This window comes from Mobula hypostoma, chromosome 21, assembly GCF_963921235.1.
Source record: "Mobula hypostoma chromosome 21, sMobHyp1.1, whole genome shotgun sequence".
NCBI lineage: Eukaryota > Metazoa > Chordata > Chondrichthyes > Myliobatiformes > Myliobatidae > Mobula > Mobula hypostoma.
This window is the reverse complement of record NC_086117.1, coordinates 45,891,319-45,917,433: the sequence shown is the minus strand read 5'-3', so window position 1 is coordinate 45,917,433 and position 26,115 is coordinate 45,891,319. Positions and strand designations below refer to the sequence as shown.

General features: G+C 43.3%; 2 protein-coding genes across 2 annotated transcripts in view; both read left to right on the top strand.

Annotated features, from left to right (window-relative positions):
- Positions 1–2,068: 2,068 nt before the first annotated feature.
- LOC134359982 (protein AMBP-like) lies at positions 2,069–12,878 on the top strand. Its single transcript, XM_063073911.1, has 4 exons — positions 2,069–2,253; positions 6,569–6,635; positions 8,259–8,426; positions 12,654–12,878. Exons 1-4 carry the CDS (start codon positions 2,140–2,142, stop codon positions 12,677–12,679), a joined length of 375 nt encoding a protein of 124 aa, XP_062929981.1. The 5' UTR covers positions 2,069–2,139; the 3' UTR covers positions 12,680–12,878.
- The window catches only part of LOC134359981 (complement component C8 gamma chain-like), a 42,958-nt gene continuing 27,222 nt past the window's right edge, over positions 10,380–26,115 (top strand). Inside the window, exons 1-3 of the mRNA XM_063073910.1 lie at positions 10,380–12,626; positions 24,977–25,058; positions 25,890–26,024. Coding sequence (XP_062929980.1) covers positions 12,467–12,626; positions 24,977–25,058; positions 25,890–26,024 — 377 coding nt within the window. The 5' untranslated portion in view covers positions 10,380–12,466. The remainder of the gene's footprint in view (positions 12,627–24,976; positions 25,059–25,889; positions 26,025–26,115) is intronic.

The following is a 26,115-nucleotide window of genomic DNA, read 5'->3' as shown; positions in this document are numbered from 1 at the left end:
ACTTATTTTAGAAATTACCTAGGGTTACCCATAGCTTCTATTTTCCTAAGCTCCATGTACCTATCCAAGAGTATCTTCAAAAACTCTATCGTATCTGCCTCCACCACTGTCACTGGCAGCCCATTCCACACACTCACCACTCTCAGAGTAAAAAACTTACCCCTGACATTTCCTCTGTACCTACTTCCAAGAACCAACTAGCCCTCTCGTGTTAGCCATTTCAACCCTGAGAAAAAGCCTCTGACTATCTACACGATCAATGCCTCTCATTATCTTATACACCTCTATCAGGTCACCTCTCATCCTCCATCACTCCAAGGAGAAAAGGCCAAGTACACACAATCTATTCTCATAAGGCATTCTCCCCAATCCATGCAACATCCTTATAAATCTCCTCTGCATCCCTTCTGTAGTGAGGCGACCAGAACTCAGTACTCCAAGTGGGGTCTGACCAGGGTCCTATAAAGCTGTAACATTACCTTTCGGCCCTTGAACACAATCCTATGGTTGATGAAGGCCAATGCACAATATGCCTTCTTAACCACACAGTCAACCTGCGCTGCAGCTTTGAGTGTCCTATGGACTCGGATCCCAAGATCCCTCTGATCCTCCACACTGCCAAGAGTCTTACCATTAATACTATATTCTGCCATCATATTTGACCTACCAAAATGAACCACCTCACACTTATCCGGGTTGAACTCCATCTGCCACTTCTCAGCCCAGTTTTGCATCCTATCGATGTCCCGCTGTAATCTCTGACTGCCCTCCCTACTATCCACAACACTCCCAACCTTTGTGTCAACCACAGACTTACTAACCCATCTCTCCTCTGCCTCATCTAGGTGATTTATAAAAATCACAAAGAGTAGGGGTACCAGAACAGATCCCTGAGGCACACCACTGGTGACAGACCTCCATGCAGAATATGACCTGTCTACAGCCACTCTTTGCCTTCTGTGGGCAAGCCAATTCTGGATCCAAAAAGCAAGGTCCCCTTCGATCCCATGCCTCCTTACTTTCTCAAGAAACCTTGCATGGGGTACCTTATCAAATACCTTGCTGAAATCCATATACACTACATCTACTGATCTACCTTCATCAATGTGTTTAGTCACATCCTCAAAAAATTCAGTCAGGTTCGTAAGGCACGACCTGTCTTTGACAAAGCCATGCTGACTATTCTTAATCATATTATGCCTCTGCAAATGTTCATAAATCCTGCCTCTCAGTATCTTCTCCATCAACTTACCAACCACTGAAGTAAGACTCACTGGTCTATAATTTCCTGGGCTATCTCTACACCCTTTCTTGAATAAGGGAACAACATTTGCAACCCTCAAATCCTCTGGAACCTCTTCTGTCCCCATTGATGATGCGAAGATCATTGCCAGAGGATTAGCAATCTCCTCCCTCACTTCCCACAGTAGTCTGGGGTATATCTTGTCTGGTCCCGGTGACTTATCCAACTTGATGCTTTCCAAAATCTCCAGCACATCCTTTTTCTTAATATCTATATGCTCAAACTTTTCAGTTGACTGTGTCATCCCTACAATCGCCAAGGTCCTTTTCCGTAGTGAATACAGAAGCAAAATATTCATTAAGTACATCTGCTACCTCCTCCGGTTCCATACACACTTTTCCACTGTCACACTTGATAGGTCCTATTCTCTCACATCTTATCCTCTTGCTCTTCATATACTGGGATGGGTTAACTCATTTGCTAAGGATTTGCAAACGTGCAATCACCAGTGGACAGATATTTCGAAGAGTCTGGTTTTGCTCCCTATATACATTCCACACTCCTTGTTGACCAAAGGTCGATCCTCTTGTTCAATGAGGAGTGATGACAAGTAATAACCTGCACAGAGCTCAGTCCATCACATAGTCTAATTCTCCAACTCACTCATTCTCTGACCCGCCGCTGATATTCCAAGCTCAGACCAGTTAATGTGCCCACTCAAGGGTTCTAGTAGTTTCTGAGTAAATCCATCAAGTTGTGATTAATGAATAACAAAATAATGTCAACATGGACCTTTGAGCTGTCACTGTTCCACACACACTGGGATTGGGACATCGTCTGTCTGATAACTCCAGGCAGAACCACGTAGCTGTGTTACTTTGGAGCAGACCAGCAGAATGTGGTGCACTCTGTGCCTTCTCCTTGCCATGCAGCTGTTGGGCACAGGGACAGCAGCCCCACGGAAAACAAATGCTGATCTTCTACTATGGGCGAACTTTAATGAGAATCAGGTAATCCAAGCCAGACTGAACTCAGGGATGTGGGCCCATGAACTGTAGTTGTACACTGGGTAAATGACCACAGATAGTGCTGTGACTGATATATTGGGCTCAGAAACAGCAGTTAATGCATTAACTTTGGTCCACTAGGCTTAGGAGCTATGTTAAGGCCATCACTGTTATCATTGTCTTGCAGTTGTTGTAGGAACTCTGGTACCCCTTGGTTCTGGGATCATAATGACGTCTGTAAGTCTGGAACAGCAGAGTTAGGCACTGAGATTAATGCTGTATAAGGGCCAGTAGTTATTGCAAGTAGTATGCTTGTTTTATTCTGGTGCTCTGGGTGTTGGTTAATTTAACTAACCCTGAGGCGCTGGTTTAAGAGATTGTAATTGATATAGTAATTTGACAGATGGGATGAAGTTGGCAGCTTATTCAGTAACTCATGTACACTGTGCTCAGTAAGTTAAGTTGATGCTGTAATGAATGTGCTGGTATGATGGCGATATTTCTCACCGCTTCTTGGGCATCTGCCCTATGGAAAAGTCGTTAACGCACTAACTCTGGTACACTGGGTTTGGGAATGACAAGCCCAGTGATAATAAATTAGATAATATTCTGATTCTGTCCCAGAGATATAGTTAATGCAATAACTCTGGTAAACCGGGTAAGTGGGTTGCTTTGATTGGTGTAGCTTTGGGCTGAGCAGTGGCATTGATCGGTGCTTACATGCGATAACTACAGTAGCATAGTGAGCACGGCACTATTACAGCTTGGGGCTTTCCAGAGTTTGCCGTTCAATTGTGGTGCCGTTCTGTAAGGAACGTCTGCACATTCTCCCTGTGGATTTTTCCGGGTGCTCCTGTTCCTTCCCACAGTGCAAAGACATACTGGGTTGGTTAAGTGGTGGTTGGAAGTTGTCCTGTGATTAGTTTAGGATTAATCAGAGCTGTGGGGGATGTTGCGGCTGTGTACCACGAAGGGGTTACGCTGTGCAGTATCACTGTCCGGGGGCAGCGGGAACACGATGGGGTTACACTTCAACACTCAGAAGAGGTTGAGGCTGAGTTTCAACTTTTAGGAAGTTTATTTTCTTCCAGTCTGCTGAATGCACATGAGAGCAAACACAACCTTACTGTGAGCCCAAAGATCAAACAAACAACAACACTAGTCCAAGCCTCTATTGGCTCACCCCAAGGAAACTCATGTTCAATTACAGACATAAAATCCTTGAACTACGCAGAGGGAAGACAGCTTCTGTGGAGAGAGAATGCCAAGGATCGTTTGTCAGAACTCAGAAGTGGGTGTGGGATCTGATGATTTTTCTGATACCCAGGTTCCTTTGGGAGTCCAAGAATGAGTAAATACTTGTTGCTTCGTAATTGTTTGTCTTAAAGTTTAAACAAAGGAGCAGATAGAGAGCTTATGAAACTGAGAGGAGAAAAAAGGAACAAAGAAATAAAGAAAAAAGGAAACAAAGATGGCGCTTTTGCAGTGCCTGTCACCTTTATTCTTCAATTGAGTTAAATTCCTGAGATAAGAAGGAACCAATAAAAAGTTACACAGTCACAGTAAATGTGTAATGTACTAACACTTAGCCAATGAGAAATGAAAATTGGACCTGGTATACTGCTTTTCCTTCAGTAGGTGGAGACCAACACCACATATTGTGAAAAATATGAGGGGTGATTGATAAGTTTGTGGCCTAATGTAGAAGGAGTCAATTTTAGAAAACCTAGCACATTTATTTTTCAACATAGTCCCCTCCTACATGTACACACTTAGTCCAGCGGTCGTGGAGCATACAGATCCCTTCTTTGTAGAAGTAGTCCACAGCAGGGGTGGTTGATAAGTTCGTGGCCTAAGGTAGAAGGTGATGAGTTATTAACTTCAAACTTTCTGCATTATCACTCAAAGAGTTGAACTGCACGTGCATGTAACGAGAGCGTCTTGGACCTCCAGGTGGTCCACAGCAGGGACGATTGATAAGTTTGTGGCCTAAGGTAGAAGGAGATGAGTTATACAGCTCTCTAAAATTGACTCCTTCTACCTTAGGCCACAAACTTATCAATCACCCCTTGTACATGTGTTTGTTAAAAATACAAATAGTATGTCAGTAAAACATATGATTTTAGTCTTGTATTAATTCAACTAATATTTTACTAAAGCATTAAAAAACAATTACAACAAGGGATTTACCAAATCCTCTGTAAGTAAAACAACCACAACCTGGATAACCTCAGTGTTATCATTCCAGAGCTTCTGTCGTGGGTCCAGCATATAGGTGTGATCATGAAGAAAGAACTGCAATGCTTCTACTTTCTTAGAAATTTGCAAAGATTTGGCATGTCATCTAAAACTTCGACAAACTTCTATAGATATGTGGAAGAGAGGATACTGATCAGTTGCATCGAGGCCTGGCATGGAAGCGCCAATGCCTTTGGTTGGAAAAGCCTCCAAAAAGTAGTGGATGCTGCCCAGTCCATCACACTTGTAGCCCTCCCCACCATTGTGCACATTTACATGGAGCCCTGCTGCAGCAAAGAAGCATCCATCATCAAGGACCCCCACCACTCAGGCCATGCTGCTGTAAGGGAGGAGATACAGAAACCTCAACATCTGCACTACCAGGTTCAGGAACAATTCTCACCCCTCAGCCATCAGGCTCTTGAGCCAAAGGGAGTAGCTTTAGTCATCTTCACTCACCCCATTGCAGAGCTGTTCCCACAATCTATAGACTCACTTTCAATGAATCTTCATCTCACATTCTTGATACTTACTGATTATTTTTAATTATTTCTTTATTTTCTCTTTCTTTTTGTATTTGCACAGTTTATTGTTTTTCCCCCTCATATTGGTTGTTGTCCATCCTGTTGAGTGCCGTCTTTCATTGATTCTATTGTGTTTCTTGTAATTACTGTGATTGCCTGCAAGAAAATGAATCTCAGGGTTGTATATGGTGACATTAGCGCACTTTGATAATAAATTTACTTTGAACTTTGAACATATTGACATCAAAGGCTGACAAATTCCTGGGATGAGGTTGTTCCCAAAATTACAATGGAAGCAGATGAAAACTTTGGAGATTAACATTATTTTTCACATTTAACTGGGCTTGGAAACTCTTTGTTTAGATTGAAAAATTGTAAATGTCACTGTTAATTGAGAAAAATGATACGCCCAAGGTATATCTCAGCAAATAACACCAAGATAAGTGACTGAACCGTTTCACAGCTGATAAATCTGTCTGAAGGTTTTGAAGTAGCAATGAACGGGATGGCCAAGGGAGATGTAACTGATAAGGTTTTCCATCTCTGGGCTACCTGACATATGTACAGAATAGGGGGTTATAAGGATTGATGGCAGGAGGTGTACTGAGCCAGTGTTCGATAGGGCAATGCTATAAAATCTCATTCAACCCATTATGGAACTGATCAGAATTATGTTCCATATTGCTTGTTCATGTTCTTGGTCATATAACATTGAGAAACATTGTAAACTTGTTTGAGTTTTTCCACAAACAAGTTACTTATTATAAAATATTTAGTTTGTAAATGAAGACTGAGTATTTTACAGCTCTTGGGAAAGAAGCAACTTAAAAGAAACAAATAAATACTTCATATTTGTTAAGTTTTCTCACTCCAGAAACTAATCAAAACTAGTTTGATTTGCTTCAAAATACTGCTCAATTCATTCAGTATACATCACCCAGTTATCTGTTGTGCACTCAAACACATCTATCTTTCTGATGTAATGAGCCATTTCTGCTTTTTAAAAATTTATTATAATTATCACCCGGTACTCACCGCTTATGAACCCATGAATTCTGTCTGTTTTCTGACTTTTTTTTAAACTCAACCATTTTTCACTCATTTCTGAAGAAATAAACATGGTGTACTTTTTTTAAAAAACTCAAATGTCTCTCTGTCTCCCCTTCTGAAGAAGGAACGTGCTGTGTTTCAACAGGTAGGTAGGGGTCTCAGGTTAGGTTTAAAATTTCCTCATTGCTACTGTTATGTTTTGTAACTTCAGAAACAAATTGAAAGAAACAACCGGGAAGCTGGGGTAAACATGCCTTCTTTCTTTTTACTTTCCATTCTTTACTGACGAACGCCCTTATGATGTGATAGGCTAATGACATATGTCATCTATGTACATTTGCATATAACCTGCAATGAATTATTTGAAAAATAATATTGCTTCATCAAGCAATATATTTACAATATTACTGAAATATTAAATACTGTACACAACAATATTTTTGCATTATTTTCTGAATCAATGTCTAATCAAATCTGAAGGCATTTTCATTCCTCTTTCATGCAAGGCTCGTGCAAGGAGAGTGTTGACAGGCACGGAACAGTCTGCTTTTGGAGCCATTGAGGCAAATGAAGGTGGGTATAGCACTGGATACAGCAAAGGGTGAATCACTGCTCTCAACATCAGGGGAGGTGGGGTGTTACGGAGTAAATCAGCACCTTGGACAGTGGATGCAAGGACAGAGAGATCACTGGGCCACCCTGATCACGGTGCTGGGAACTGGCCAACAGTGAGCTGGGTGCCACATCAGGTACGGCACTGGCTGCAGAAATGGAACAGAACCAGTGTAATTATGCAGAGTATGCATTAACCAGTACCATGATGCAGTATTATTATGAGGTGTTTTGACCACCACACTGGGCACAGGTCTAGGCAGGGGATTAAGTACTGTTTTGGCACAGCACTGGTTTGATTACCTGGTGCTGCTTCCGGCAGATGACCAGCCGCAGCATAATGTGGAGCCATCGGTCACTCAGCCCAGCCATGGGCCTTCAGTCCACCAACTCCACTTACCAGCACTTGGTCCACAGCCTTTAAAACTGGATTGATCCAAGTCCTTGTCTACTGTAGATGCTTCTTTTTTATCACTAAATTTTTTATTGCAACACCAACAAATTACATTCAATACAACCAGTTGCCGATTACATTTTGACTCTTTAACCCAGCCACCCCCCAACTTTCATCACCACCCCCCCTCCACCCCTCATCCTCTTCCTCATCCCCACCCCACTACTGTAGATGCTTCTTAAATACTTTGAGAATACTGTCTCCACCACCAACGTTCCCTCTAAGGTGTGCGCGTGCAAACATCTTTTGCTACCAGCGCACAAAATAATTTAAACTGTGGACAAAAGGTTGTCACCCTGTACCTCGCTGACAAAGTTAAGTATACTTCTTTTGATGAATATTTATCAAAATATTACCCCCCTCCCCCTTCCGCTATATGGAAGTTGAAAAGGCTGAGTGTTCTTAGAAATAAAACTTCTGATTGCAAACAGCGACATGTTTATTTATCCACAAGTTTGAAGTCATTCAGTTTGCCGGTTGCACCGTTGGAACTTGTGCAATAAATAGTGAACTATTTGCATGTTTATGTGACATCAGCAATGACTCATTGATATGCATTATGTTACTTCTTTTAAACAATGAACAACAAAGTTGACTTGGTAGATTATCATCCTTAGAATAGCTTCAGGTTTACTCAAACATTCAGTGCACACATATTGCTGTCACTGAGCAAAAAATTGCACAGCACAAGATTTTTGCATGCACTGATCATTACATATTAGAGGGAACATTAGTTCCACATTTGTTTTCAACAACATTTCCCCTTTGAATTGTATATTCCCTAATGGTTACTTCCATATTCCGCTTTCTCCCTTGTAATTTTGTTCTAATTGGTCTAGGGATGTGGGCTTTGCAAGTTGAGCTAGCTTTGAGTTTCCTGTGCCCAGTTGCCCTTGAGAAAGTGGTGAACTGTCTTCTTGAACCTTATTACAAGAAGGACTTGGAAGCTTTAGAAAGGTTGCAGAGGAGGTTTAGCACGATGCTCTCTGGATTAGAGAGAATGCCTTAGGAGGAAAGGTTGAGTGAGCTAGGGTTCTTGTCTTTGGAACAACTTGAGAAGCAACTTTATGAAAGTGAAACATTTTGTATAGTTGTTAATGTTAACAATTTTCATTTCCTTTTGTATCAAGAATCCTGCCAACTTGAGCCTGATAGTGGTCCGTGCTTCATGCTTTTCCATCGGTTCTTCTATAACCAAACCTCGATGGCCTGTGAACTATTTAAATATGGTGGTTGTGCTGGAAACAAGAATAATTTTCAAACAGAACGGGAGTGTCTACAGACCTGCCGAACTGAAGGTATGTGACTGAGCTCAAGCTAACCCTCAGTGAGCATCTCAGGGTAATTGTGATTGCAGAGTCCTGTATCTATAAAAGCAGAGAAAGATAATAATCAACTCTCAGAAGGAGTCCTTGTCATAAGGAGGTGGCTGGGAACGGACCCAAGTGCAAGACACAGACACGGAAGTACTAGGGACAGGACTAGGATACAGTGTGAGGACTAGGACATGGACACAAAAGCTGGGAACCCGGAACAGGACTGGACAAGAGAGCTAGGAGCCCGGGCTTGGACTCTGAGCCAGAGACAGGACAAGGACCCAGAACCTGGGTCTTGCTTCTGGCTTGGATCCCAGAACTGGGCAAGGACATGACTTGGCTGGCAGGCAGGACAAGGCTGGAGTCTTCAGACTTGAGGCCAGGCTGGAGACCAGAAACTTGAGGCCAGGCTGGAGACCAGAGGCTTGAGACTTGGGTCTTGAAGCTCCTCCTGGGCAGGGCGCGGTACTCCACCTGATGGAAGCAAGAGACAGGAAGGGACAGAACCAACCGTAGATAACAGCAAGACGGCCTGGCTTACCCGATGGAGGCAAGGGACAGGAAGGGACAGAACCAATAGCAGGGTAATGGCAAGGTGGCCTGACTTACCCGGCAGAGGCAAGGGACAGGAAGGGAGCTAGGCACAGGGTGGCTCAGGCGAAATGAGGCAAAAGTTACCAGCAAAACAAGGCAAGGCTTCAGGCAATGCAAGGCGAGACAAGAACTTCAGGCGAGGCGAGAGTACAAGACAGGCGAGGAAACAGAAGGCAGGGGAAGGGATACAAGGAGTAAGGACAAGAACAATCCAGCAGCCATGCCCTGGTCTCTGGAGGTATTTATGCAGCCAGCCCCAACTAGCATCAGCTGCCTCAATTAGAGCTCAACAGGAACAGAAACAGGGTAGACAGGAAAACCTGGAGCAAGGGTCGATGGACCGGACCGTGAACCGGAATGCGGACTTCACAGACTGGACCATGACAGTCCTTTCCCATATACTCACAGTAACAGCCAGACACCATCTTTCTGTAACAGCAAGTGTCCAGCCTGTATTACAAAGTGCACGGTAAAGCTCTGTGGTGTGCAGTAGAACAGAGACCTGGAAATACAGATTTATAATCGGTGAGCATGGATCTTCGGCCTGATTCCTTACGAGATATTGTGCCAGTAGCTCCCTAATAATGGTGACCAACCAGTAACTTTACATTGCCATTCTGTGAAGACTGTGCTTATTGCTGGGTCCGTGCAGACATTCTGCATCAGCATCTCAAAGAATAATTGTTCCCTGTTTCTGAGCCCTACCGGTACAGCAAGTCAACGTCTGACAAGTAAGGGTGAATAGCCACACCCTTCATGAACAAAGCCAATGTTACCATCGTCATAGTGACTACCAGACTTTGATGTACAGTAAGAACAAGAAAATATTAAGTTTGTAAAAGTGTCAATTTCTCCATCCCCTGGTAAAGACGTCACTTTCTCAGTGGTGAAAAATGTATGTTGTTAGGGTTTCATTGTGAATAACTGGCCATATTTGGGGCCAAATGGTCTCTGTGTAACAATCTGTGGGGATCACACTGGTGTTACAGTGACCTCTGTTGGGAGTTTTAATTAGTATATCACCACTGCCCTCAACCCTGCCTCTCGTTCCTCTTCTCTTCCTTTGTCACAGCTGCCTGCAGGTTGCCCATAAAAATTGGCTCTTGCAGAATGAGCACTGATCTCTGGGCGTTTGATTCCAACATTGGCAAGTGTATCCGTTTCGTGTACGGTGGGTGTGAAGGAAACGGGAACAAGTTCTACACGGAGAAGGAGTGCGTGGAGTATTGTGACCCCATCCCAGAAAGTGATAAATGTTCCTTATGGTCTCTTGTTCCCGTGAGCTCCTGCTGATGGTGGCTTAGAGCTCATTTCCCTGATTACTTCAGCTCCATGGGGTAGGATGTGGTCAAACCCGAGATCTCTAGCCACTGTCCCAACTCTGATGTATTTTCATAGATCTATAGTTTGCAGCATGGAAACAGGCCCTAGACCCATCTTGTCCTTGTCAATCAGGATACCTATCTGATCTCTTCTAATGCGTCTGCATTCGGACCATTACCCTCTAACTTTTCCTGTCCATGTACTCTGCAAATGTGTTTTAAACATTGTAATTACCCACCTCTACCACCTCCCCGGCAGTTCATTCTACATATCCACCACCTTCTGCGTGAGAAATTTCCCCTCCAATCTCCGTTAAACCTTTCCCCTCTCACCTTAAATCTATACTGTCTAGTTTTAGACTCCCCCAACCAGGGGCTAAAAAAGGCTGTGAATACCTAACCTCTCTATGCTCCTCATCATTTTTATAAACCTCTGTAAGGTCACTCTTCACCCTCCTATGTTCCAGGCGTTAACAGTCCCAAGCTAGTCAGTCTTTCCCTATAACTCCAGCCCTCCAATCCAGGAAAACCTCCAGATTAATCTATCCATACTGCTTCCAGCTTAATGACATCCTTGTTATAGTCTAATGGCCAAAACTGCACACTACATCCCTGGTATGGCCTAACCTGTGCTATGTACAACTCTAACATGACTCAGCCAATGAGAGCAAGTGAGCCACATGCCTTCTTCACCGTCCTGTTTAGCTGTGTCACCATTTCTAGCAAACTATGTACCTGTAGCCCTCGGTCACTTGTTGGTCTTCCAGCACATCAAGATGACCGTTAAGGAGTGTTGCTGAATGGCACATTCCGGCTTGTAGCAGTACGTGCTGAGAGATGCACTGAAACTCAGGTGTGGCCAAAGCAAAGGCTTTTTGGGGAAGGGCAACAGTCTGATATCATAAGAACATAAAAATTTGGGCAGGAGTAGGCCATCTGGCCTGTCAGACCTGCTCCACCATTCAATAAGATCATGGTTGATCAGGCCATGGACACAGCTCCACCTACCTGCCTCTTCCCCATAACCCTTAATTCCCCTACTATGTAAAAAACTATCCAACCTTGTCTTAAAAATATTTACTGAGGTAGCCACTGCTTCATTGGGCGGAGAATTCCACAGATTCACCACTCCTCGGTAAAAGCAGTTCCTGCTCATCTCCTTCCTAAATCTACTCCCCCGAACCTTGAGGCTATGTCCGCTAGTTCTAGTCTAACCTACCTGGGTAAACAACTTCCCTGCCTCTATCTTATCTATCCCTTTCATAATTTTATATGTTTCTATAAGATCTCCTCTCATCCTTCTGAATTCCAGCGAGTACAGTCCCAGGCAACTCAATCTCTCCTCATAGTCTATCCCCCTCATCTCTGGAATCAACCTGGTGAACCTCCTCTGCACCACCTCCAAAGACAGTATGTCCTTCCTCAAGTAAGGAGACCAGAACTGCACGCAGTACTCCAGATGTGGCCCCACCAGTACCCTGTACAGTTGCAGCATAACCTCGCTGCTCTTAAATCCAATTCCTTGAACAATGAAGGCCAACATTCCATTTGTCTTCTTGAGAGCCTGCTGCACCTGTAAAGCAACCTTCTGTGATTCATGCACAAGCACTCCCAAGTCCCTCTGCACGGCAGCATGCTACAATATTTTATCATTTAAATAATAATCTGATCTTCCATTTTTCCTTCCAAAGTGGATGATCTCGCATTTACCAACATTGTGCTCCATCTGCCAGACCCCTGCCCACTCGCTTAACCTATCTATATCTTTCCGCAGACTCTCCATATCATCTGCACAATTTTCTTTTCCACTCAATTTAGTATGATCAGCAAACTTAGATATACTACATTTGGTTGCCTCTTCCAGATCATTAATGTATATTGGGAACAGCTACTGAATGAGATTCTTCTGCTACTGTACACAGAAGGGCTGAATCAGCTGGGGTAGAGTCTCACACATTGAAATAGTGTATTATCATCCCCAGGGGGATGTCACGAGTGACAATGGTGATGTAGCTTTAAAAATATCAATTAACACTATTGAATGTGATGACCTTGAATGAAATATATTTTGCACTGTTTAATTCTTGGTATATAGTTTTATTATGAATGCAGGTGAATTTTGAAATGAATACAAGTAATTTGAGACAGAAGTCAATCAGTATCATTGAATGGAATGAGCTTCTCAGAGAGCCAAGAGATATTCACAACACAGAGGGGACCCTTCAAGGTGTCATACTGTTGTGTCCAGCCTGTGGTGAGCCCAAAGGTAAATAATTTCTTTCTCTTTTTCCAGGGGAGGATGAGCTTCTGTTACAGTGAAGGCTTAGACAAAAATAAAAGTTTAAGGGCAACACAAGAAGTAAATATTAGAAACAATGATTCAAAGCAACCGTTCACAATGAGACCGTGAGTCTGATCCTAAAAACAAGTGGCAGAAACACGGAAATTGCATGAGCTCATGTTCAATAGAGTGACAATGTTCTTTAACCAATTGATCCAATAAACTTAAATAATCAAAGTAATCTGTTGCCTGTCTCCAAAATGCAAAATGTTGTATATTTAATAATCAGTTCCACACAGGGTAAGTACTGGGCTTTTATCGTATGTGTACAATTTGTTGTGAGGATGTGTATTGTATGTAGGATGGATGGTTGTAAGTTTTGGGGTGTGTGTCTGTCATTTATGGAGTGTAATGCATGGTTTATTGTGCTCAGTGTGGGTATTTATTAAGGGATAGATTTTGCATTCTGTGTGGAGAAGGGTGTGTGAGGAGGGGTGTATGTAGTAGTTTGTTAAATAGCACATGTAGATTTTAGCAAAAACTAATTACTGGAGGAAGTCAGAAGGTCAAGCAGCATTTGTGTAGACAAAGAGGTAGACAGTGTTTCAGGTCGGGGCCCTGCATTGGCTATGTAGATTGCAGGCTGCAATGTGAATCACTGTAGGTCATATTGTGTGTAGTCTGTGTGGTGTGTATACAGTTTGAAGGGTTATTTAAGGTGAGATTGTTGGGTGGAGTATTTGTATGTTGTAGTGTTGGCTGTGAATAACCCATTGTTTTGTGTGTGTGGCTGTATGGTGGGCAAGTGTGATTTGCTGGGTGTATACATGCAGTTTATAGCATGTTTGTTGTGCGTAGGGAGACTGTGCAGTTTGTGGGGAGGAGTATGCACTTGTTTAGATTGTGGCTGGTGCTGGCGTCCTTTGTCATGTGTATGTGTGTGTAGTTTCTAGGGGAGGTTGTGCAGTTTACAAATGTTTTGTGTGAGCTCTGTCTAGCTCGTAGAGGGTGTTTGTGCAATTTGTGGATGGGAGTGTTCAGTAGGTTGGGTGGGGGCATATAGTTGGTGAGATGGGGTTTATTTTGCCTGTAGGGCTGGACACTGTAACTTGTAGTTTGGGATGTGTGAAATCTATAGTTTAGGTTTTGTTTCATTGAGTGTGTGGGTGTGTGTGTGTCTGTATGAGAGTGAGGGAGAGAGACGGAGAGAAATATCTTTCAATGTGTTCTGGCACAGAGCACATTTGGAGTGGGGGATGGAACATACATAACCAATACCTCATAAAGCCTTATCATTACATCCTCACATTTATATTCCAATCATTTCAAAATGAATGCTAATATTGCATTTGCCTTCTTTACTACAGGCTCAGCCTACAAGTTAACCTTTGGGGAATACTGCATGAGGGCTCCTATGGCTCTTTGCATCTCCAGTTTTTGAACTTGCTTTCCGTTTAGAAAACAGCCTGTGCCTTTTTTCCTTCTACCAAAGTATATGATGAGACACTTCCCTGTGCTGTATTCTATCTGCCACTTCTTTGCCCATTCACCTAAAATGTCTGCATCCTTCTGCTTCCTCAACACTATCTACCCCCACCTAAATTTGTAACATCCTCAATTTTGGCCCAAAAACTATTAATTCCTTTATCCATATCGTGACTATATAATGTGAGAAGAAGTGGTCCCACTGAACCCCGGTGAGCATCGCTGATCACGGGCAGCCAACCAGAAAAGGCCCCTTTTATTTCCACTCTTTGCCTTCTGATGCCCCAGCTAATCTTCTATCCACGTTAGAATTGTTGCTGCAATATCTTGTTTAGCAGCCTCATATGTGGTGCCTTGTCAAAGACCTCCTGAAAATTCAGGTAACCAACATCCACTGACTCGCCTTAGTCTAAGCTACCTATTACTTCTTCAAAGAATTCCAACAGTTTTGTCAGCCAGATTTCCCCCTTAAGGAAACAATGTTGACTTCAGCTTCTTTTAACATGTGCCTCCATAACCCGTAACCTCATCCTTAGAAATAGAATCTTCCCTTCTGAAAGTGTGGGGTGATATTTGCAATTTTCCAATCTCCTGAAACCATTCCGGAATCTAGTGCTTCTTGAAAGCTCACTGCTAACGCCTCCATAATCGCTTCAGCTACCTCTTTCAGAACCCTCCAGTGTAGTCTATCTGGTCTAGGTGACTTATCTATCTTCAGACCTTTCCCCAAGCTCCTTCTGCCCCTGACTCTCTTGAATTTCTGTTACATTACTGTGTCTTCCACAGTGAAGATTCAAAATACTTACTCAGTTCATTCAAGATTTGTTTGTTGCTCATTACTTTATCCCCAGTGGTCTGATATCCACTCTTGCCTCTGTTTTACCCTTTATATATCTGACAAAACTTTTGGTACCTTATTTGATATTGTTGCTAGCTTACCTTCATATTTAATCTTTCCTCTCCTTCTTGCTTTTTGGTTGCCTTCTTTTGGATTTTAAAAGCCTCTTAATCTTCCAGCTTTTGAGTAATTTTTGTTATAAGCTTTGCCCTCTCTTTGGCTTTTACGGTGGCTTTCATAACCCTTGTCAGCTACTGTTGCCTCATGCTCCCTTTAGAATATTGTTCTTCTTTGAGATGAATAAATCATGCACCTTCCGAGTTACTTCCAGAAACTCCAGCCATTGCTTCTCTGCTGTCATCCTTGCTGGTGCCCCTTCCAATCAACTTTGGCCAGTTCTTATCTCATGCTTCTGTAGTTATCTTTACTGAACTATGATACCAATACAGTACATTGAATTTTGGCTTCTCCTCAAACTGCAGGGTAAATTCTATTGTATCATGATCACTGCCACCTGAGGATTCTTTTACTGTAAGCACCCTAATCAAATCTAGTTCATTGCACAACACGAAATATAGAATTGTCTTTCTCTAGATTTGACCATAAGCTGTTCTAAAATGCTACCTTGTAGGCATTCTACAAATTTCTTCACTCGGAATCCAGCACCAACCTGACTTTTCCAATCAACGTGCATATTCAAATGCCCTGTAATTATCATAAAATGCCCTTTTGACTTGCCTTTTCTATCTCCCATGGTCATTTGTATCCTGCATCCTGGCTATTGTTCAGAAGCCTCGATATCACTCCCATCAGGGTCTTTTTACCTTTGCAATTTCTAAACTCTAGCCACAAGGATTCTAAATCTTTTGATCCCATGCCACTTCTTTCTAAAGATTTGATTTTGTTTTTTTAACTAATTAAGCCTCTCCATCCTCTCTATCCTGCTGTGTACTGCTCAGCTAGGTCTTCTAATTTCATGTAACAAACTATAACAAATTTGGAGAAACCTCCAAATTCTGTCGTGTACTGTCTCCCAATGTAAAGGAACAAACTACAACAAAGAGTAGATCACATTATTAACACATTTATTATTTTATTTGCAAGAGAAGGTATATTTCCAGACAAGTATAATCTGGAAAATAGCTTCAATCTTATGTTTCAACCAAAGCACATACTATACATTAAGACAGTTCAATAAAGTCTATCCGTAAGTGTACAAAAAGGGCCATCTCTTGGCGGGGTATGAACCCTCGTTACTTATACCGGTTTGCCTGGATTTCGTAAGGTACATCTCACATCTCATACATTGTCTGCAGATCTGCTCCGCAAATTGAGATACACCAGGGGCATACCAAGTTTGGTTTATTTAATTAATCATTCCCCTCTTCACTGCATGTGTGAACTTGTGAACACAACGGGCAATCCATGGTATCAATTTTCCTAGGGCCACAATGATTCTATCGGGATGAAGCTCACATACCATCGTGCTGCTTACAAGCCAGCTTTTCCCACTTTACCCTTTCGGTCGATAGAGCAGTGGACTGGTATGCTCGGGTGTCCTCCACCGTGGGAGGTGTCATCAGGACCGACAGCGTGGTGCCGCGTGTTTCTGGCACAACGAGAGTGAGGGAAACACTTGCACATCCTGCGCATGATTTTCCAATGTTGTTACATAAAACCGAACCACAAACAAAGAAAATCAAATCGGCATTAACAATAGGAATATCAATACGGGCCACACGAAATTTTATTGTGTAACAGTTTCATGGCAGCGTGGATCACTGTCTCCCTCTGTGGGGAGAATATGCCACTGTTGGAAGACAATCGGATAAACTTCTGGCAATTGGACCCGAGCACTGAAATAAACAATCGGCCTTTGTCTTTCCCCGTAGTTCTGAGTCGGAACGATATGAACAAACCTTTCATAGTGAAACTCCTTCCTGTAGTCTGGGAGGCCCAAAGCTGAGCTGAATATCATTGCTTCTTTTCTACGTTCAAATACTTCCTCAGCTTCAGGGGTATAATGGAATTCTGGAGGGGCCGAACAATAGCAGATAATCTAAAATCAATTGTCTACATTGCCCAGTCATCCCAAGGAAATGGTTCATTTCCCCGTGAGTCGTTGGTTGCTTGGCTTTAACCATTGCTTTAATCGGAATCTTAATCAATGACCTTGCATCCTGCAATAGGGTATGTCCAGTTGTACGAACTGTAGTTTCTGCTTTGATACTTTATGACTATTCTTGGCTAGTTTATGTAAAAGGGAAAGGGAGTCCTGCTCACGGGCTTGCTTGATTGACAAGACCGACGGGAGTTTATACACGTACTGTATTAGAGTAGAGCTCCCCCCGCGCCCCCCCCGAAACTCCTGACCCTCTTTTATTTGCACTTTACATGACAAAACACTGATTGCATCAAAACTACTTTCCAAGGAATCTCAAAGTCAAAAACACTGTGTCAAAGGTCTCGGGCAACATCTTTTCTATTCTATAAAAGAAAAACAGTGTTATTAGCAACACAACTTTTAGAATAAGTCTTAAAAATATTCCAATCTTTCCAAAATTGTTAATTTCAAATTCTCAATTTAGTTATCTACCAATGAGTAATTTTCCCCAAATGCCCGTTTCCCTCAGAAATATGAGCATCTCACATCCAGAATCATCATCATCATCATCATCAGGTGCCGTGCCCAGTTTGAGCTTTGACTGCCATGGCCCACACTCTCCTGTTTCGGGTCAAGTGGATCAATTCATTGGTATTCATTTCCAGTTCTCTGGCTGCTGTCTCCATCATCATTTGTCTTTGTCTTCCTCTTGCTTTCTTCCCTTCAATCTTTCCCGTGCATTCTAACTCCTCTTTCCTAATCACATGTCCAATGAAGTTAAATTGCCTTTTCATGATCTCATACATTATTTCTCTTTTTGTGTTTGCTCTGTTCATGACATCCTCGTTAGATATTCGTTTCGCCCATAATATTCTTTGCATCTTCCGCAAAAACCACATCTCTGCTGCTACAATTCGTTTCCTCGTGTTACTAGATATTGTCCAACATTCTGAGCCATATAACATAACTGGATAAACGTAACATTTTAGTACTCTGAGGCGGGTTGTCATGCCTAGTTTAGTATTAGTCAGTATACTCTTCATTCTCATAAAGTTGTCTTTTGCCATCCCTATTCTTCTTTTGATGTCCTTGTCGCACCTGCCCTCTGGTGTCACCCAGCTTCCTAAGTAGCAAAAGTTCTGTACTTGTTTTATGTCTTCCCCGTTTATCCACAGCCTGCAGACAGGATTCTCCTTCTTTTTGGATATCACCATACATTCTGTCTTTTTGCAATTGATAGACCCATTTTTGTACTTTCTTTGACAATTATATCAATTAAGTTTTGTAGTTCTTCCTCCGTACTTGCAGTTAACACAGTGTCATCTGCATATCTGAAATTAGTGATGTTTTCACCACCAACTTTGATTCCCAAGATGTCTCTTATTTTTGTGATATTGTTTCACTGTACACATTAAATAAATCGGGGAGAAAACACACCCTTGTCTAATGCCTCTCTTGATTTTTGTAAACTGACTCACTTCTCCATCTAATCTTACAGCAGCAGTTTGTTCCCAGTATAGATTTCTGATTAGGTGGAGACCTTTCAAATCTAGATCGAGAGTTTTCTATAATATTTCAAATAGCTTATTGTGCTTCACTTTATCAAATGCTTTCGTGTAGTCGATAAAACAAACAAATAAATCTTTTTGCACTTGAGTAGCTCGTTCTGATAGTATCATTAACATCAATATTGCGTTTCTTGTACCTTTGTCTTTCCAAAATCACATTGTTCTTTACCTATTTCAGCTTGTGTCTTACTTTTAGCTCTTGTCATCAAAATTCTTAGAAGTATCTTGGTGATATGATTCATTAAACTAATGGTCCTATGTAATTCACATTCTATTGCTCCAGGTTTCTTAGGAAGAGTGATAAATACTGATTTTTTCATCTCTTCTGGTATTATTCCAGTCTCATAAATGTCATTGATTAAATCAGTAAGTTTTTCAATTCCATAATCTTCAAGGGCAATAATTTGTTCTATTACTAATTCATCAGGACCTGATGCCTTTCCTTTCTTCATCTTATTTATTGCATTACGAACTTCAGATTTTAAAATATACTTGGTCCATCTGTTCATAATCTCATCTTTTTCCATGATAATGGTACTGTCCTTTGCTTTCAAACATCCACCTGAAGAACAGAGGTGTCATGGTCTGGTCCGTGAAGTCTGCATTCTGGTTCACGGACCGGTCCATCGACCCTTGCTCCAGGTTTTCCTGTCTACCCTGTTTCTGTTCCCATTGAACACTATTTGAGGCAGCTGATTCTCTTTGGGACTGGCTGCATAAATACCTCCAGAGACCAGGGCATGGCTGCTGGATTGTCCTTGTCCTTACTCCTTGTATCACTTCCCCTGCCTTCTGTTTCCTCATCTGAAGCCCTGCTTTGTCTTGCTGGTGTTACATACCCGGTAACTGGGTTGCCAAACCAGCAGAAATGGAACGCTCATTGAAGTCTGTGATTACTAAGAACTAATAAAGTTTTATTAAAGAAATAAGTAATACAGTACACTAATCGTAAGGATATAAATGTAACAGGGTTAGTAATGATAATACACACATATACACAGAAATAGGGTAATAGGAATCAACCAAGCTCTATCGCAGTCTGGGGGTAAAATGATCAGTCTTAAGTGTGTTACGTACCCCGTAACTGGGTTGCCAAACCAGCAGAAATGGATCACTCAGTTGGAGTCTGGAGTACTAGGACTAAGAAAGTTTTATTAAAGAAACAAGCAACACATTAATCGAAAGGATAATAAATGCAACAGTTCAGCGATGATAAACGCACATGTGCACAGAATTAAGATAACCGCATCAATCAAGCTCTATCGTTGTCTAGGGGTAAATGACCAATTTCAAAATGACTCAAAGTTCAGTCCAGTTTGTAGTTCAGTTCGCAGTAATCGTTGTCATGGCGATGGACAAGGTGGGGAAGAGAGACATAGAATAGGAACAACTCATCATTCAGCACAGCTTCACTCACAGACCAGCGAGATGGCTCACAAACAGCATTTGGGCGGGTCCTTGGTGATGTCACCTGAGGTCACCGACTGTGACCCCTCCTCCAGATGCGGTCGATCCTCTGCAGTGAACCCGGCACCCAGGCAAGGGCGGACACACACCGGGTTCCCGCTGATCGTACCTTTCCACCCTTGTCGTTGTCTGGCACTTCTCACCCACTCGTGAGAAGCGCACCGCTTCCAGGGTCTCGTTACCTCGGGTGGCGTGTGTGTCTGTCTTAGCGAACCTGTCCCTTTTTATCCCCCTGCTGGGGTATCGCCTGTCCATCACTTCAAACAGTTCAGGGTTCAAAGGGGGGAGCCGCTCCAGACAGCTCTTCCTCCCACATCCCTTCATTACACATCTCCAGACGCTGCTCCATTGTTCCTTATCTCTCCTTCCCCTGAGGGCAGGTGGCAGACCAACTGCTGATGCCACTGATGCTAGCCCAGGCCAGCAAACATCTTAATTTTATGTGTATTCTCGTAACAAGTGAAGCAGAGTTCAGTTCAGTTTCGTGCAGTTCGAAGTAATCACTGTCGTTGTACCATTGGAAGGGGAGGGAGGGAGGGAGGGTGGGGGGGGAAAAGAGAGAGAGAGGGAGAGAGAGAGAGAGAGAGAGATGCAGTTCATTTCGGGAAGACCTTCTGATGTCTTCTAATCCCGCTGTGGTCACTAACTGTGACTCCTCCATTCCAGATACGGTCGTTCTTCCACGGTGAACCCGGCACCCAGGCAAGGGCGGACACACACCCCAGGTCCCCACTAATCATACCTTTACACCCTGTGAGCCTCTGACCAATTCCCGCGAACCAGTCCTCCAAACTCCCACCAATTTGTGGGGGCACACTGCTCTTTCCAGGTTCTCGTGGCATGTCGTGCCTTAGCAAACCTGCTCTTTTTATCCCCCTGCTGGGGTATCACCTGTCCATCAAACTTCAAACGGCTGAGGTTCAAAGCAAATGGACTGTCAATATCTGAATTGTGTTTCTTTCTCGTTAATCTCTCTCTTCTCTCTTATTAGCATTTTGAATGTTTCTCCATTGTCTTCCGTTATCTCTCTCATTAGCATCATCTGTCCGGTAGCTCTGCTTGGCATCACACATGACACCGGTAACTCTCGCCTCACTTCGCCTGTAGTCTTGTCTTGGAGTCACCCTGTACCTAGCCCCCTTCCTATCCCTTGCCTCCGCCAGGTAAGTCAGGCCGTCATGCCATTACCCTGCGGTTGGTTCTGTCCATTCCTGTCCCTGGCCTCCGTCGGGTGGAGTACCGCGCCCTGCCCAGGAGGAGCTTCAAGACCCCAAGCCTCGAGCCTCGCCCCAAGCCAAGTTTCAAGACCCCAAGCCTCAAGTCCCTGGTCCCCAGCCTCGCCTCAAGTCTGAAGACTCCAGCCTCATCCTGCCTGCCAGCCAAGTCACGTCCTTGCCTAGTTCTGGGGTCCGAGCCAGAGGCAAGACCCAGGTTCTGGATTCTTGTCCTGTCTCTGGCTCAGAGTCCAAGCCCGGGCTCCTAGCTCTCTTGTCCAGTCCTGTTCTGGGTTCCCGGCTTTCATGTCCATGTCCTAGTCCTCAACCTGTATCCTAGTCCTGTCCCTAGTACTTCAGTGTCTGTGTCTAGCACTTGGGTCCCAGCCACCACGTTATGACAAGAGGAGCTTTTTTGCTGGTGATATTCTTGATTTGTTGATGGATCAGTAATAGGAATACAAATCTCATATTTAGAGGAGGCGACAATGGCATCTCGCGGCAACTCCTTTGTTTGCATCTTCGGAAACAGCTCCGTTTCCATCCTTAGTATCTCTATTTTTCCCTTTCAAGGTTCTTTTGAAGGCATGGAGTTACACGCTGACTTCAGTTCTTTGTGGAAATGGGACCCGCTCTTAGGGTTTCACGACTGGCCGTTGTTCGATATGCCAAGGATGCGGACTAAGAGATTAGCTCACCTTCGAAGTTCCGGGATCTCATGGTCTGTGTCCTGGCAGAAAATCGGTGTGTTGTGGGAGATGGAAGACGTCTGGCTGTGTGCCCAGAGACCCGAGATCTTTGGGCACAGAACTCAGAAAACACGACGCAACGGACTTTTAACATCGTAAATCAATGAATTGTTTGTTATGTCTCCCCTTTCACTGTGAAATGAAGACACCTCTTTCTCCTTTATTAGGAAGAGAGAGAGAGCCTGTGGTATGTCGAATACCGGGTGAACGAGTAGTCTTTGTGGTACTGCAAGTCTGTGTCTTTGCTGTTGCTTTGCTGCACGCTTGAGTGCTCGGTGGTGGGTGCCGATGCTTTTTTGACTCGTGGGGATTGTTGCTTTGCTGCTGCTTACGTGTGTGAGGGGGGAGCTGTGGGGGACTTTGGGGTTCTAACATTTAACTGTCATTCATTCTTTAGGGGCACTCCTCTGTTTTCGTGGATGGTTGCGAAGAAAAAGCATTTCAGGATGCTTATTGTATCCATTTCTCTGACATTAAATGTACCTTTGAAAATTTCTACCTCAACCCAGATTACACCTGGCCATCATGGAATTTGGGTGTCTCTAAATTCAATTCCATGGAAAAAGAAACACAAACCAAATAAAAACACATGCAATACAAAAATGTCCTTGAAGTAAGAGCAAAACTTAAAATTCCAGTCATGAGTAGCTTTCATACATTTTTTCAAAGGACCAAGGAAGAGAGAAAAAATACATCTGGGCGTGTTGCCCCCGTATTAGCACATTGATGCAACATCGTAAAGGTACAGTCTCTTAAAAGCAGTATCTCTCTCTCTCTCTCTCTCTCTCTCTCTCTCTCTCGCACACGCACACATTTTCTCTCACTCAGATGAATTCAGTTGTGGCCACACTTTGCATGAAAACCGTTCACTTATTAAACCATTTCAGAAATTCTCTTGAACCCAAGGGTGAAACCGTTATCACAATGATTGGTAGTCCTTCGGATTCGAAGAAGATACAGAAACCTGTGCGTGATGGAGTTTTAAGTGGAACAGCCGTTGCACAGGGGCAATCCCACTCTCTCGGCAGAAGAGACCTTGATCCAGTGGCACGGACAACCGTTACGGCTGGAGACTTCTCCTGCTGCAGTGGATAACCAGGACGCCTGTCTTGTGCTCTAGTGTCATAAGGGAGGCGCTGGGAGGGGACACAAATGCAAGAGACAGACACTGAAGTACTGGCAACAGGACTAGGTGTATCACTTACCGCTCCACAACGCCTCCTGGGCCTGCCTTCTCAACCATTAAACCATTAATCGGTCTCCTCCACTCAATCTGCCAGGGCCAGACTTCACACGCTGGGAAAGACAGATCCCCTACCTCACCAAGGGTCAAGGACCCGTCGGCTACCCTCACCTGGTTTGGCCCGTCTGCCAAGACGGTTTACCGGGGTGTGGCCGCTGCGCGTGTTACAGCTACTTGGAGCCACGGGTGAGAGCTGAGCGCCAGGTGGGGACCCAAAGGTGGACGAGCTGTCCTGAAAAGGGCACGGCAGGCCCCCCTCCCTTGACACCTCATACACCCCGTTACCACAATATTCAGTTACAATCCAACAACATTGAGGATATGTGTTACTCTATTACTCTGAGACTCTAAAACAAGGAAATGTTGGAAGTTATACATTATGCACAAATAAACAACATTCAACAAGTCTAAAGCATGAAATACCCACATTAACCAACATTCCGACATATTTTGACCCTTCCGAAAATAAACTCTCTGACTTTTGCCAGGATTTAAATGACATGAACTGTTTGCTGTTCAGCTCCGAGCATAAATGACACACATTACCATAGCTGAAACAGCGGATTTGAGCGCTGCACTGCCCCCGACAACAGCTCCCTGATCGGGCGATGGCGTACTCCAGGGTTCGTTACTTCCCTCCTACAGTCTCTCTGCTGGCTTCTCCCTGACCACCAACACCAAAACCTCATCCCAGCTGTGAAGCACGGTGGAAGGAGCATCGTGGTTTGAAGCTGCTTTGCTGCCTCAGGGCCTGGACAGTTTGCAATTGTTGAGGGAACAATGAATTCAAAATTGTATGAAGGCATTTTCCAGAGAATGCCAGGGTGACAGTCTGTCACCTGAAGCTTAGTAGAAGTTGGATAATGCAACAAGACAATGATCCGAAAGACAAGAGTAAATCAACAATGGACTAGGTTAAAACAAAGAAAATTTGTGTTTTGGAATGGCCGAGTCAAAGTCCTGATCTTAATCCTATCGAAATGTTGTGGAAGGATCCAAATCAAGCAGTTCATGCAAGGAAGCACACCAACATCCCAGAGCTGAAGCAGTTTTGTAAGGAGAAACGGCCTAAAATTCCTGCAAGCAGGACTGATCAACAGTTACCGGAAATGTCTGGTTGAAGTTATTGCTGTACAAGGGGGTTACACCAGTTACTGAAAGCAAAGGTTCACATACTTTTTCCAACAAATACATGTAACATCAGATAATTTTTCTCAATAAATAAATGAACAAGTATGATGTTTTTTGGGTTATTCATTTAATTAGGTTCTCTTTTATGTGAAGATCTGATCACATTTTAGGTCCTGTTTATACAGAAAATTTTACAGGGTTCACAACCTTTCTAGCACCATTAACAGCCTTTCTAGATAAGCTTGAGGGATATGGTGACAGGAAGGTAGGATGGTGGGCTTGAAGGTAACAATCAATCTCAAATAAGGTTACATTATTAGCTCTGCAGAGCAGGAGGTTTGCCTAGAATTCAAGTATACCTTGTAGGCTGTCGTTTATTTAATGATAAACCAAAGAGGACCTTGTCAATTGTAAATATTGCTCTATCTGCTGGTAACTCCAAACAGCCCAGTCAGCAGATATACTCACTGTCTCCAGAGCATGGGGCCTTTCAATCTGATCTTCCTTTTCACGTTAAGTTTGACTTTTCTTTCCAGTGGCAGTGCGGCGAGACGGCGAGCACGGGGCCAGAGTCCAATTGACAAGATCCAGGCTCAGCAAAACTTTAACATTCAGCAGGTAATGGCAAACCTTTTAACTGCAACACTTTCTAATGGTGGAGTGATCAGCGTACTGGCGAGGCAAGCCCCTGACTCACTCTCCTCAGCAGAATTGTATTTTTCACCCTTTACAGATGACTGATACAGTAGTTCTGCCAGTAAGTTGAAGCCAAGGCTGCCAAAGTGGATAGTCAAATAGCAGATTGTATTTAATACAGAGTGATGTGAAGTGTGGTATTTTGGTGGACTGAATGAGGAGAGGCATCTTACACTAAATAATACAATTCTGAAAGAGAAGCTGAAATAGACCTAAGGTTATTTGTATGTCTGAAATAGATTGAGAAAACTATCAAAATAGCAGTTGGGATCTTTGGCTTCATTAATGGAGACTGACAGCACAAAAACATCTATTAGAAAGGCGGAGGAATTTCAGTTGCACGAACAGCCTGCAGGAGCTAAGACCATTCACCGCAGGGCATACAACGGAAAGAGGAGATTTAATTTCAGGTAACAAACACAAAATACCACAGGGGGGCACCAGAGGGAGGTGACAAGAACGGAAGGGGAAGTGGGGAGCCAGAATGGGGAATTGAGGTGTTCTAAGATGCTTTGCTACAGCAAATTCTCAGAATATTAGGATTACTTAGAATGGAGAAATAAGCAATTCTTGTGGGGACGGGGAAGGACACAATTTAAGGTCATTGGGATGGTGCGGGGAGTTTGATTTTCACTGACTCTTTCTTTTCCTGCAGTGGGAATGTTTGAATACAGAGTGCAGAGCAAGCTTCACTCTGTAATTAACCCATAACATTCCTGCCCTGGGACTGCTTGATGTGATGTTTTATTTTAGATTACAGGTGTGGCGCCTCATTGCTGTTGGATCGCAATGTTCGTATCTGAAAACAAATAACCACAATCTGGAAGCGGTTACTATGCGAGTGAGCGATCAGACTGAAGACATGCGTATCAACACGCTCCGCAAAATGTGAGCGTAACCAAGTATTTTTCTCTGCCAATTTCCCAATCCTGCTCCCCTGACCAATTTCTCTGGATGGAAGCACAGCAGAGACCACAAA